The 15,462-nt window shown below is 45.4% G+C and overlaps 1 protein-coding gene across 4 annotated transcripts in view; it reads right to left on the minus strand.

The window, feature by feature from the left end:
* The window catches only part of MITF (melanocyte inducing transcription factor), a 107,797-nt gene extending 92,933 nt beyond the window's left edge, over window positions 1-14,864 (minus strand). For all 4 annotated transcript variants that reach the window (XM_086619310.1, XM_086619308.1, XM_086619307.1 and 1 more), the window contains exon 1: window positions 14,722-14,864. In XM_086619310.1, coding sequence (XP_086475436.1) covers window positions 14,722-14,825 — 104 coding nt within the window. In that variant the 5' untranslated portion in view covers window positions 14,826-14,864. The remainder of the gene's footprint in view (window positions 1-14,721) is intronic.
* Between the last annotated feature and the right edge of the window lie 598 nt (window positions 14,865-15,462).

Raw genomic sequence — 15,462 nt, forward strand, 5'->3', positions numbered from 1 at the left:
GCCAAGGCAAGACTGGTCCTGACTGAAGCTTAGATACTCAATTCCATGTGATATTTATTTAATAAAGCTTGGCAGAAGTGTATTGACGAACACAGATGCAGCTGCAGGTTACAAAAAGGCACTTTGCACTTTGTGGGCAGCACACTGAGGAACCGATTCTAGAATCATCCCAGAGCATGAAATGGCCAAAGTTCATGTTTACTATTTTAGAAGTAATTTCAACTTTAGTGTATGAATTCATAGCAGACAAGTTAGTACTGGTGCATCAAAGAACTGGAATATTTTAGTCAACAGCCTTGTGGAATTATTATACATGTTAAACAGTTCAGATAACATCGCAAGCAATGAGCATCCATCAAGCACTCTACACAAACACCACCGAAGTGCAGTTTTGCAGCACTGGACACAACCTCTGCGCTGAAGCTGAAGCACTTATTAAATGTAACTTTGTGTTGTAGGGTGCTTTGCATCCATCCGCAAAGGGAAATGACTGAGCAAAAAATTAGTTTGCGTCAAACGAGATGGAATCAAGATGATGAAGAAAACCTGGCAGCCTGTGGAGTCTCTGCCTTTGGAGATACTCAAAACCCAACAAGACACAGCTCCGAGCAACCTACGCAGCATGAGGAGCAACGGAGCTGGATGAGATGATCTGCAGAGGCGCCACCTCAATGACTGTGATTCCACACAGCCACTGGGAAAAATGTAAAACTATTGAAAAGAACCCTTTTCCAAGTTTTCAGAACCTGTCCACGTGACACCCGACATTAGACTAACAAGGCTGTGGTTGGATTTCAGAATCACCTAGACAGGATTCAAAAAGCTGCAGTCAAATACAGCTCCTTTTTCAGAAGGCACACACACACACACACGCTCCAGGAACCGTTCTTCATGATTTAAGCATATGCAAATCTAAATACTCATCTCAAACACCTAAAACTTTCCAATGATGATAACTTTATCGCTTTCCTCCACCTCACTTGAAAAAAAAAAAAACACAACAAAAACCAAAAACAACCAACAAAACAACACACACCATCCAAAAAAACAAACCCATAAGCCAACACTATCATCAGGACATCAGAAACTAAAGGGGCAGTTAAGTCTCTGGAGGGGACAGAGAGGAGAAGAAAAATCTGACTGATAGTGCCTTCCTCTGCTAAACAGACTACACTGAAATTCAGTTAATTCTGCACCCCATGTTGAGAAGATTATGCATTTATCTTTTTCTATTGGGATTTTTTACTTTTCTAAGTAGTATTTCTGCAAAAGTAGAATATCTGAAAATCAGTGTCAGGCTCAAAAGTGCATCAGATTTAACAGCCTGCCATATGCTGAACACACTTCTCCCAACCCAGCAACATACTGAAACCACAAGCTGAAACTTAAGCACAAATAGTCTTGAACAGCAACAGTTCACGTGCTCAAGGTTTGCTGAATCGGGGTAGAGCGCTCCCACGTTTGTTACAGCCCTGGGGCTGCAACAAGTTTAGACCTACGAGTACAAAACCAATTGAATTATTTGGGATTCTGAAATAAAGAATACATGGAAGCATTTTGCTGGATGGAGGTTTGATCAAGGGAAGTCTTGAAACTTATGCTTAACTTTATCCGGTGTTTAAGTCCGATCTCTTTCAAAGAAGCCTCGGCATGAACGCTGGATGCTTTCTTCAGCTTGCAGCTCCCACTACGCCAAGGATTCAAAGTACATTGAGAGGGAGGGGAAAAAAAAAAGCCTATGGCGGGCATTTGCTCAGGGAGAATGATTTTGGGGGAGAGACAATATATCATTTTAGTATTTCAATTACTTTCACAACTTCAAACAAACCCAAGTTGTTTCTAAAATTCCACATCATAAACCAGCATATTGTTACCTCCCTGGATTTTAACTTGAATCCCCATCTTCATCTAATAAGATGCCAGGAAACAGAAAAGAGCTTGTTAACAAAAACTTTGGTAAAATTCAGTTAAATTATCCAGATGGTTTTCATTCCACAGAAAATACTAAACCAGCAGTTTGCCGAGCGTAGCATTTTCTAAATACACAAAATAACGAGAAAACAATACACAAGTGGAAAGTGCAAATGCTGAGCCCATTATGTTTTTGTTCCAGCAGAAACGCAACACGATCAATACAATCTTGCAGTTCCAGAGCACCCGTCTTTCTGCTGCCAAGGGTGCTCCGCAACTCAAAGTGCCACCAAGCAAAGTGCACACAGGTCCTAGTTTGACCACGTATTTCTTCCCATGCTACATGCAGAAAGGAGGAATCGCATTTCCATCACGTAGCTCCCAAAGCCCAGCATCCCCTATAGCACCACAAGAAACCAGACAGCACCTACTGAACAACCTCTGTAGTTTGGAAGACTCTGCCAGCAGCCAAATATAGCATTCCTCCAAAGCCTAGCCTGATTCTGCAGCTCTTAAATACAGGGAAGACTGTCTTAGATTAAATAGTGATTACAGAATTGGAATTCCAAGAACTGTGAAAGTCCCTGCCACAAAAAATAAACCCACTGAAGAGGCAAAAAGAACAGGTATTTTTCTGCACTGTGTTATTTGATAAACCTCAATGCAAAGGTATTAAATTACACATAAGAAACATGCATCAGGTAGTTGTCAGACAACACCAGAAATCGTTCAAATCCACCAACAGCAGAATCAGAAAACTGATGAGAAAGATCAGCAAGAGATGAGCCATGGAAAAATATGTCTGCAGTTACAGATGGATATTCATCCCTTTTACACAGCATCTCACTAAAACGTTTCATAGCAACGGGGCAGGAGTTATCAGATAGCAGGGGATGAGACTGGTAACCACACAAACCAGTACCATCCTCCAGCTCATAGGACACCTCAAATACGAGATGAGAAAACAGGCTAGCAAGCAAATCCAACACTTAAACAAGGAGGAGCTGTAAGAAATCACTGAAGCGTTTCTTCTCTAGATCATTAACATGTTTTTTCCTGCAGTACCACCGGTTTTCCACATCAGCCAGCCAGGGTGGCACAGACAAGAGCATCACCACGATCTGCTCAACATTGCACCACGACGATAGCATATTGATGCTCCCGCAATTCTTTGGGAGAGCAGGACCTGTCATCTTCCATGTGCCTACCTAAAATAGCTGCAATGCCCCAGCTGCCCAGGAAAAACTCTGGGTATGAAAACAGTGGGATTAGCAGCTTAGAGAGCAATCACCACCTGAGGTGCTCCAGGTTGCAGCTCACTGCAAGAGCCACCTTTTCTCACCAGCCTCCTTTGACAGAGCTGGCACGCTGGGCAACACTCGGCACAGCAGAATGGCATTCAGGAACACGAGATCATTGGACCTGTTCCTCCACAGGTCTATTTATAGTCTCAAGTGGTGCTGCAAGGCAAAAGGCCAAACAGTCAACAGTTTCAAAGAGCAAGTCCCTACAGACCCCACCTGAGACCCAAGAACGCGCAGACCCCCCCAGCTCAGTGCAGGAGATCACTGCGCACACTGCGGACCCAGAGTGGGGAAATTCTGTGCTATGGCGATTGTGGTACCCCAGCACAACTCTAACGAGCACCTTCATTTGAAAGGCTAAGTGAGGGATAATTAACAGTCTCCTCCACAAACCAGGACTCCTTTGGAAATACAGTAATTACCACCTACTCAGAGGGATCTCTCCCAGAATACAGGAGGCTGCTGCTGTAAAGGCAGGGTGGTCGATTCCTTTGGGAAATACCAAAAAAGACTGTAAGAAAGACCCTCCCCAGCTCTGCAAACGTGCAGCAGCTGCAGGTCTCTTCCAGCCAGCCTCGTTTTCTTTGCAGAGGCAGCTCCAGCTTCTCAAAAATCCCTGGAAGAGGCAGATCCATTTCATGCTTTGCTACATCACTCGACACACTTGAAAAACAGAAAGTCCTTGCCGGCCCACAGCATCTTCAGGGCCAGCAGCTTCTAGAGCACAGCTTTGTACGGTAAATATCAAAAGCTGTATTAGCTGGAAACCAAATTATCACTTGCAGAATAGTTTTGCAATTAGATTGAAACTGTAAATTGTGCAACAACCTAAATCAAAAAAACAAGTTTGTGATAGAGACACAGACATATACTCCTATTTCATCTCCTGTCTTACTCACTCTACTCCTTTGAAATAACTCACTTCTACACAGATTTGAGCTTCTGCTGCTGCACCACAAGCAATTTCGCATTCCTAAAAAATTAAGCGCACTCAAGAATTGATATATACTTGTCTTCACTGTTAACATCCACGTTTGCCTGACAGCTTCCTCACCTACCACTCGGAGCGGCCCTTTGGCCATCAGTACCATCAGAGAGTTTCTACCACCCTTTATCTTCCTTGTCCTCCTGCAGCAATTCAGGAACCTCTGGTTCCCATAACCCTAAAGACATTTTCCCTTCATCCAACTACCTGTGCCCCAAATCTCATCACTCGTATTGCAAGCAGGTCCCCACATTTCATGCTGCCTTTTAGAAACAGATGGAGCTGAAAATGATCTAATTTCTGAGCACATCTTCCTTGCTTTCTGGTAGAGCTGTTCCACTTTGTACAAATAACTATTTTCTGGAGCGGTGTCAGAACCATCCCAGGCGAACACTCACTCCCTCACGTTACACCAAGCCACTCCCGCTCCTACCACTTCAATAAATACTATACAAGGCAAAGTGGACTAGCTTCTGCAAAAGAGACACCTCAAAAAGCCCATGGTTTACTGGTTTGGGCACTCCAAAGGATGGTGAACATGTTCAATCCCATGTTTTGAGTCACAGACAGGACTGGAATTCAAAACTTCTGTATCCCAGTGGATAAAGCTGGGGTAGGGGGATGTTGTACTACCTGCTCTTCCTCCTCTCTGTAAAAGCCAACCTGTCTTTGGCACGTCACTCCGAGAAAGGTTTAACAACAGCTCACCTAAACCAGACAACCAAATCTTCAAGAGACACCGTTCAACACCAACACCAGCTTCTTACACCAGTGGCAATTCCCCACTCCACATCCTGGTTTTCACAAGCCTTCTTTGAAGCCACCTTTCCCCCATGCTTTCTGTAAGGAACCCAGACACCTCCCTCATAAGTTGGTTGTTTTTTTTTTTTAATTCCACTAGGCAGCAGAACACATAAAAATGAGATGATGCAATGCTAAACCAAAGTTCCCCTTATGAATATAGCCCTAGGTGCCCAACAGGATGTGACAGGTGGACAGGCAGGTGAGCTAAGGAGGAGGATGAGGTCACAAAATGAGCAGTTGCATAGCATACTACCAATCTTAAATTCCAAACGCATTATGCACAAGCCTAACAAACAAAGGAGCAGCTTAACAGATTTACAATGTGCCTTCTCCAAGGGTGGAATAATTATTTATCAGATAGCAACCTTCGTGTTACAACAGCAATAAATAAATAAACGATCCCAGCAACTCTTCTGAACTATGCCACTAGACAGACTGACATCTGGGATGTGCCTTTAGCATGGCTGAGCTTGAGAAGAATTGTAAATATTTAGTACAAATAAAATAGAACTTGCTAGACTGAGCAGAAACCCAAACATAGTCGTTAAGAGCATTGCAGGGGACCCACTGCAAGAGCCCCACACCCCCCCGAACTCCTTCCAGCTTCCAATCGACAGCCCAAAAGAGGTTTTTCTCTTTGCTTTTCTGCAAGATCATCTCCTCCTGCAAGTGTACACATCTCGGTATTATTCTGATTTCACTCTCTCAGGTTGCAACTGTTATTTATTCAGGCTGAAGTCCACAAACATTATAAGAAGGGTTTGGTTCGTTCCCTTTACCTCTGTATTCCTAGTTTGGCTTTACAGCCACATATTACCACGGAGGGATACATCCAGAAAAAGCATTTCCAAAGCCAGTCATATTTTATACAAGCTCTCTCCTCCTTTATTTAGATAAAACCCAAAGAATCCTGAAAGGAGATAGTAAACGTGCACAAAACATGCTCAGCCAGACTCTCCCACTCGGTTATCTCAACCACCCTTTTCCGTCTCTATGGTACTATTCCGATTTCCCAGTTTGACACTGCAGGACGACAACCCCACCTTGCCCATACTCCCCATCTCTAGACATCCGACAGCTTCCAAAGTCCACTCCCGTTTTCTCACCCTGAAACAGTTCCCAGCTGATTTAGCTCCATCCCAAGTTTTCTAGCCAGCTAGCTGCTTCTCCTCCAGAAAGGATCACAGTAATTCCCATTTTCTGTACATGTTCACATGTTACGACAGGACAGCTGGCAGTAAGAGTAGTAACACTCATTCGTCGTTCCTGTCTCCATTCTCTGAAGCATCCTTCACTCCAGACATTCCAGCTGTTCCCACTTCTCATTACTCTTCTCCACTCTCCAGATCCCAACACCCCTGTCCTACCAGGTTTCTACTGTCCATACAGCAGTTTGTGTTGTCACATACCATGAAGGCAAGAAACAATGTCTGGGCACCCTGGGGTTACAGGCAAGCTTTGATAACACCGTATCTGTTACTGGCATGACGCTTTAAACACATCCAAACTGGCAAGCTTCCAGCACCTAAGTATCTCAAAGCTGATCAACATCTTTCCAGATACCTCAAACATTAATTTTTACCATGTAAAGTCCCTTTCTCACAGAATTCATCATAAATAAATTATTTAACATAACCGTAGGCTAAACCAGGCACATAATCCTTGCGCACAGACAAATGAAGCTTGCCTTTGTAGGTCTGAACGGATACAAACCTCCTTCCTACTCCCTGCAACTTCAGTGGTCTCTTCACAAACAGTCTCAGGAGATGGCCTCAGAAGACCAGACCCCCCAGTACCATCCACCCAGCCCCTCCAGCCTAAGCAGCCAGTTCAGGTGGGTTTATGCCCATTTTGTGTCAAAAGAACAGCACAAATGGAGGCACAACGTACCTGTGAAACTAGGTCACCGTTTTTTGGGGAGCATTTAAGAAGGATGAATCCAGTTCTTCCAAGAGATGGGAACTGCTGCATCGTCCCAAATGCGACTGTTTCCCTTAGCCGAAATGTCCCTACGAAATAACAACTGCAGCATTGATCTCCAGCTGCCTGACACCGTACCTGTGATACTCTAGAGTAAGAGAAACAAGGTCTGAAGAAGAGATATTTGTTTGTTCTTGACATTCATTTCTCCAAGAAAGACAGAATTCAGAAACTCCACATCTGCAACTGTATGTCTGCCTACACCGTAAAGGAATAAACTTCATGGGAATGGATTTAAAAAAAAAAAAAAAAAAGACTTGTTTACTGTTAGAGCCTGTTAATTACAACATTAAAATACTAGCCCGAACCCTACATTAAACTTGCATTCTGTTTTACATAGCAGCATACGTAACAATCATCACAGCAAGCAGCCCTGTTGGCTCATGCTGGAAGAAGTAATTATATATCACAGCAACACATTTTTGCCCTTCAACCTGCCAGTCCAGTCCACGTAGCAGCTGTGAGCAGCAGGTCAGGGCGGGGGGAGCCTACAGAGGGTTTCTACATAATCACTTACCACTGAAGGGAAAAAAAAAAAAAAAGCTATAAACCACCAGACCCTGGCTTGCATGCTTGGCAGAAAGCTGCTAACACAAACACTACAGCAGAGATGTTACCGGAAAAAATGAGCTCGATCCAAAGGCACTATTAGTGGTTGAAGTATTAGCTAGCAGTTGCATTGCAAGCCTTCCTTAACAATTTTCACCATTTCTGTACTTGTACCAGTGATACCCACACCGCCCTCTTTTGCTTGGATGCTCCTTCGTCCTCTTTGAAACACTTATCCTCAGGTGAAGCCCACAGACATCAGTGAGCGCAGTTTATGCAAGCTGCAAGCTGAAATTCTGGTCAAAGATACCGGGACAGAGCCCTCCTAAAAGGCACCCAAAATTGCTAGTGCCCATCCATAGCAAGCAGACCCTTGGCATATCTAACATAAGAAACCACACGTCTTCTGCCTTGGAGATGGGCTGGAAGACAGGCTGATCTGTTTACAACAGTCTTTGGTTCCAGTGAACCTAAATATTTCAATCTTGACACTTAAAGCAGCATTAGCTTTTTTACAGCTGTTGCAGATAAAGCAGTAGCATTGTTATATTATGAATATGCAACAACATTCCTTTTCCTGTGCTGTTTTTCCCCAGTATGAAATGAAGCGTAAAACTACATGCAAGCCAGTAATTGTCCTGTTATTGTTTAGCTGCTGGGATCACTAAAAAAAAAAAACCAAAATAATCACAGTTCTAGTATAATATGATAGTGATACAATAGTTAACTGTCCAGAAAAATCTGCCATGCCATACTGCTTAATCATGTTGTCTTTGTTCCAGCAAAAATGACATTAAAAGACAGTGAGTTTTACCAAATAAAAATGTGACAACCAAGTATTTCAAAAACTTTTTGAATCCAAAATAGAATGAGACAGACAATAATGGCCAAGAGCCTGACCAGCTTAATCGAAGTTGGACTCTCATTTTGTTCTCAACACTGAAACAGCAGATCGTTCTCGGAAGACAATTAACAGCCAAAACACAATTTCAGTTTCTAGCAGAAAAGTAAACAGAAAATTAGTCCTTCTGTTTCGTTTTCCAAGTCTTAAAGTGTGTTGCTTTGGAAGCAAACCTAGAAATAGAAGGACAGCATAGTAAGTGTCAGAACAGGTTTCTCCTGTACCCTCATTTTCAAGCAGCTGTACAGTTTTCTTCCCATTAAACCTTTAATCATAGAATGTGGTGAGAGGCCAAATTTGTTTATAAAATAACACATCTGCAAGTCTCTTCTGCTCTTGTTTCCCAATCTTCTTTTAGATCCTGACCAAACCATACAGCAGGAATTAGTCACGCTGCCTATCACCGTGCTGGAACAGACCCCCGATACACCGCCCTAAGTGCCAAATGAAAACATAGACAGCCCAGAATAAGCTCTGCAATGCCTTGTTAATGACAACTGGTAGGTTCAGAGCAGCCTCGAGAATTCTGGTCCAGAGGCTTGTGAAATTACCTTCGCTACACAGAGGGAAATGGGCAGTACCAGGGACACCCCAGCCATCCATCAGCAGAACTGTACCGGTTTATTTTCAGTCACTTAAAAGGCAGAAGAGTACACTGATTCCAATTACCCCCTAGATTTTGCAAATCATTCACAGCCAGCTAGGGAAGCTTCGGGTCAACAGAAAAGCATGGATTTATTCCATGCAGAGTGTATATGTACTTACACACAACCAATACAGCCAGCAGTCTGATAAATAAAAAGAAAATACACACGCATGCTAAAAGGTGCAAAGTCAGTGCAGTCAGCTCAGCCTCAAAACATCCGTGCACCCTCCTATCAAGCTTGGCAGCTAAACAAAATCCTCCCGAGGAAAGCAAGACTAGGGAAAAAGCAAAAAGGTGACGTTCAATAGTTCATATCAAAGCAAATGCTGAACTGAATTTCACGGGCTATTTCTGTTTCCTTGCTAAATAGAACAGGCCTACTGCAAATAACAGAGCAGAACAGAAAAGGTCAACCAGGATCTCTAACCATGGAAAACGCTCCGCCACAGACAGGGAGCAGCACCAGCTCCCAGTATAAAGAAATATAAAGAAATACCACTTATTGTCTCCACGTGTTTATACAATAGATGCTCCAACTGCAGCCTTTCCTTTTAAGACTATTTTCAAAAATAAGAGAGTAGGAAAAGATGTGGCGAGGGTTTCCTCCCCAGTGAAGCGAATTTGAGGTGCAGAATAAACATGGGATTATTGACTCACTCACAAAAATGTTACCAGAGAGATTTCAAAGAGACATACTTCTGGCTTAGCTCTACTCCCACTGACGTTGGTTAAGACTTTTACCAATCACTTCAGTCAGTGCTAGCCTACGTATCACTTTAAACTCAGCTATTATTACTTTTTAGTTTAAAATATGTAATGTTCCTCTGTAACAGACGGAAAAATATTTCAGGAACTTTTTAAATCTGTTCCTCCAAGATCCTTTTTTTTTTTTTTTTAAAAACACACTGAGACGCAGTTCCTGGATGCAAGCACATGTGACCTGTTCTAAATAAAGGATATTTTCCACTTCTTGCACAACTGGAACAGATATAAGCAGTAGCTTGAACAAACTGCATTGCAGAACCCAACTAGAATATAAAACACTCGAATAAGATCCATAAATAGCAGTAATATGAAAAGACTACCTCCAATAAGGCACAAACTCAATGTTGAGAAGCCTAATGTAATCAAGTTCAAATTTAATCACGCTGCAAAGTTCATTTACAAAATTAAATTTGATCATTTGCAGACTAAGGCACTTCAGAAAAGTCCTCTTTGGCTCCAGAGTACGTACACAGTTCAAAAACGTGTCTCTCTTTGGTGAAATCAACATTTCCTCAACAAACACTGCGTATTGAAAGGGAAGTTTTCACTAAATCGAGACTTCGATGTTTAGCGCAGCACTAGAAGAGAAAAAAAAGGGAGTGCTTTACAGAGGATCCTAATTGGATAGAGATGACTACTAGCTGATATAAGTAAAATATTGAAGATTTACATTTAAAAAAGCATTTGCACACCAGGAACTATGAGAATTTTAGAAAAACATCACTGCTTTAGCAATGACAAACTCTACATCTCAATGTTATTGCTCATAAAGTAAGAATAAGCTTCCTAAAAAAACATCATGCAACTTAAAAGCATTTCCTAATAATTTTTTTCCACTAAAAATACTCCAGTAACTGGATCATTCAGGTGCTTTTTGACCAGTCTGAAAATAAGTAAGCTGGAAAAGGGCAACAGAAAATAGCATAAATAGCAGTAATTTACCTGTAAGTACCTGGTTTTATTAAAAGCAAGGCAGTAAATTAACAACAATTTACAATAATTTGCTGCTGCTTGCTAGGTCGCGCATGCCACCCAAATGGACACACATTACAGAGAATCTAAAAAAAAAAAAAAACAGAGAAAAGCAATCAAATATAGAATTTTTTTGCTACATTTGGCACACCTGGGTTAGTTCAGCTTGCCCTGCGCAAAGGCAGACTGTAAAGTCTTTACTTCCAGATACCAGTCTGACATTCAAAACATCACTTTAGTAAGTCAAATGATTTAAGAATCCACATTAGTAGTACGATAGATGTAACTTGAGCCTACAGTGCCTCGATAACTGTGCGCAGACACGTCAGGATCTGTGTTTACTTTTGGTAATAACTGATTATTTTCCTCAACTGATTGCCTGAAAATAAAACTCCGTCGATTTCATTGTGCACTGCTTGTACTGGAAAAGAACTCTTATTTACTTGTTCATTACACAGACACATACATATTTAAGTGTATGTATTTATGAATTAAAATTATTATCCTTCAGGAGTATGGCAGGAGAGGAATAAAGTATGAATGTCAGGGGAAAAAAGAAAATAAATCTCCTTGCCTTACCAGCCAGTCATACAGCCTGGTTTCCTCCCGCAGTGAAAAGTGACTCTGGAGAAACCAAAGCGACTGAAACATCTTCTCAGTTTTCAAAGACATTCAACCACAGCAAATTCCAGAGAACCTTTAAATGCATCTAGCACTTAGCACAAGCAGCTAACTTCTCATGAGTCTGAGGGGTTTAGGAAATACGGTTGAAACTGATGCATCTCAGCCCCATGTATTCTCTCCATCCCTTGTGATTAAAGTTTTTTGCTGGGCTGACATTTTTCCTTGGCCTCTAGCATTCAGTTGTGGCTTGGCCTAAGTTAGTACAGTATTTACTGCAAAAAGCCTTTATTATGGGACCCCTTGCAGCTTTGGATTGCAGACTTGAGTTATGAAATATGGATGGAGTAACCACGAGCACACACTGAAGAGGAGAAATCTTTAGCTAGATGTCAGAAAACAAGCAACCTGGGAGGAAGCAAATAGGAGAGTTTTACTGAGTGAAGCACAGCAATATCGGCAGGGCTGAGTTAAACTGGGCAACAAAAAAAGCTTCTTCTTGGTTCAGAGTTCTTACATATTTCTGAGCTGGATGGCTTGTTCTAAGTACTCACGATTTCAGCTGCTTTTGCTACAAGTAAGCCAAGGATGCTTCTCACTTCTTATAGTTAAAAAGATCAGAGAAAGCCCTGAATGTTGCTAGGAAATTGGCAGTTCTCACCAGGGAAAAAGAGCAGATCACTGTTTAGACTCATCTCCTAACATCAACTACTGCCTCTGGTTTGCCTGCACCCCAGGCACCTTTCCAGAGCAGGGCTGTGGAGAAGATGGTAAGAAAGCAATTCCCATGGCCACATTCCCATCGCTACACCACACTGACCTGGTGCTACTCCGCTGACAGCTGTGTAATTACTCCGGATTTACATCCACAAGAGAAAGCAGCAGGGTGATGTCGGACACCCTTGATAATCATCAGTCAGACTGGTTTCAGGCCTGAGCAAAGCTGACGGACTACAGAAGCCCTCTTAGATTACAATCTGCACGTCACGAAGCAAACAGGTTTGTGAGCAACTTTTGCCTCCTCTTATCATCAAATTTTATCAGCCTGGCTCCAGGGACAGGTTTATACGGACCTGGCAGAGGCCCCTGGCTCCTTCACTTCTTCGTCTCCCACAAGGCCAGGAAGACAACTGAGACTCTACCTCGAGGTAAGAGCTGTACGTGAGCTGGGCAGGCTCCACGCTGAGGTTAGCATGGCAGTTCACTATCTGCCAGAAAAACCATGGGTTGTTATTCCACCCTCGGGGCTACCTCTTGTACGCATGGCTACATGTGGAGGGACAGGGAAGCAGACTGGAGCAAGCTGGTCACCTCTCCTGCCCAACAAGCTCTCCTGGAAACATCAGAGATGCATGCCTGAGGCACACTCAGGATGTCTGGATGACACAGGAGGGTCCCTTCAGACCCCAAGGGTGAGCAGTGGTGGCTCTGCAGGAGTATCGGGTGAGAACATGCTGGGGCCATTCAGTCGAGGGGAGTTTGAAGTGACATTTAAAAGATGGCCAAATACTCGAGTGCTTCATTACAGACTATCTTTATTCACTTCCCCCTGATATTAGTGAACCACACAGGGATGCATTCGAGTCCCCAAGCATCAAGTCAGAGGAATTAACAGTGGTTGGAACACCTATGCAAGGTCAAATGCAGACCTGGTATCTAAGCTCCATGCCCACATCATCTGAAGGCACAGATAAACTGCTGACTACAAAGGGGACAACCGTAAAGGGACAACTCCTGCACACCAGTTAGAACCCTCAGCTGGTGCAAACAAGGCTATGACATCAGTGCTCCATGATCTACCCCACAACTGCTGCACTCCACTGGGGATGTGGGCACTGAAGCCAAAGCCCTGTGAGTCTCCCAGCTGCCTCCATGACAGGTGAAACCCGCCACTGCTGGTGAACCCATTTCTGCTCACTGTCCTCTCTCTGCACATTAGCCCGGCTCCCAGCTAATTTCCCAGATAATAGCAACTTCCCTGCACAACCTTGGAGGGCAGAGGGGTTCCAGCAACTTTGGCTAGGTTGGCTGTGAAAGGCTGCACATCACCACCACTACCTGCACCATTTCTCAGCAATACCAAAGGTTCAGCATGAGGTAGGGTTGCCAAGATTTGCCAGCCCTTAAGAAAATGACAGCATTTTAACATCTTTTACTACAAGACCTTCAACATTTCTGAAACATTCCGAGTATGATCAAAAATTCATTTAGTTATTCTGAAGTGTGTCTGACAGGCAGTACAATCTAAGCTCATTCTAGCATATTTTTTTTTTTAAATATTTACCTTCCCATTCATTTTTCAGCTGCACGCACAGACATATGAAGAATATTGTTCAAAACTAAAATCCACGACTATAAAGACAGGCCAACACCACACTTGATTACAAACACGATACTCTGGAAGCAATGACCTTATATTCAGTGGAGCCGTGCTTCGGAGAGCATTGTGATGAAACGGAGGGTTTGCTACCGCCTGAGTACTTTGAATGAAAAACCAGAGGGAGAAACATGCCATTGCTGACGAGGTAGATGCCGAAGGCATGGGAGAGCATTTGCATTCTTTTTGCAGCACTAGGACAGAAAGCCGGTACCTAACACCCCGCAAAGGAGAGAAATGCACACTACCTTACTTCCCTTTGCAGACCATATCTATGCAACACAGCTGCTCCAGATAAGAATAAAGTGTCTATCTCGGGGAAAAAAAAAAATACTTTCGGAAGAAAGTGACGTCCCTAGGCGAAAGTTTCCAGTCTCCAAGCAATTACCAGTAACAAACCTGCTCTCAAAGTCAAACAAAAAAAACAAACCCCAAAACAGCCTCGCATGCTGCAAGACCTTGCAATAACTTCGCAGCTTCGCGCTGACCCCACCCGAGCGCCGCCGCACCTGCCGGGGGGGGACGGGCGTGAGCGGCGGCGGCGCTCACCGGGGGGGCAGGTGCCGCCGATGCCTTTCGCTCCCCCGGAGGAGCCCGCGGGCGGCGGGGCTCCCCCGGCGTGACAGCGAGGCCCCGCACGGCCAACAATGCCCTTTACATAACGCCGGCCCGGCCCGCCCTCCCGCCCAACAACGCCGCTATTATGGCAGGAAGCACTAAATGGCCGCCCCGCTGCGCAGGATGCCTCCTCTCAGCGCGGGGGGTGTTTGCGGGGGGGTTCTTTTAGCCTTTACGAGCCGCCCGCCGAGGCGCGGGGACCCGCCGCGCCGCCCCGGCCCCGCAGCGCGGGGGCACCGCGTCCTCCGCCCGGCTGCGCGGGGCGCCGGCGGCCGCCGCCTGTCCCACCTGCTCTTGAGCGGCTGGCTCTTCAGCTCGTAGTAGGTCTTGGGCTCCTCGTGGAACTCCTCGCCCACCTCGAAGTCCGGCACGATCCCCGACTCCGCCTGCATCGTCGCCGCTGCTGCGAGAGGGAGAGACGGGAGGTTACCGCCGCGCCGAGCCCCGCCGCGCCGCCCGCTCCCGCACACACACAGCGCCGCCGCCCGCCCCGCCTGGGACTTGTAGTCCGCCCCGGGGCCGGCCCGGCCGCCTCCGCCCGCTGCGCACTACAACTCCCGCCGGGCCGCGCCGCGCCGGGAAGGGCCGGGCCGGGCCGGGGCCGCGGCTGTCAGCCGGGAGCGCGGGGGGCGGGGGCAGCGAACGCAGCTGAACCGTGCCCGCCACCTGCCGCCCCCTCCCTTCCCTCGACCCCTGCCCCGCCCCCGAGGGCTGACGTCACGCGGCTCTGACGACAGGGCGTCGTCAGCGGTGCCGCGCGTGACGTCACGCCTTGTAGCAGCTGCACGGGAGGGGAGGCCGGGATTGCGGCCGGCGCTTGGCAAAGAGCCGAGGGTTCCCCCGGTTTTGCCAGCCCCTGCCCGCCGCCGGCCCCGCCGCGAGAGGGGAGATCCAAACGCAAAGGGGGTTTCGTCGCAGCCTTGGAAATGTCTGGCAAAGCGTCTCGTCAAACGTAGTGGCACGGCAGCACGTTGTCCAGCAGCACGGCAACATTCCTGTGCAGCTCCGGAAGCGGGCATTGGCCTTGCT

This window comes from Tauraco erythrolophus, chromosome 12, assembly GCF_009769465.1.
Source record: "Tauraco erythrolophus isolate bTauEry1 chromosome 12, bTauEry1.pri, whole genome shotgun sequence".
NCBI classification, from domain to species: Eukaryota; Metazoa; Chordata; class Aves; order Musophagiformes; family Musophagidae; genus Tauraco; species Tauraco erythrolophus.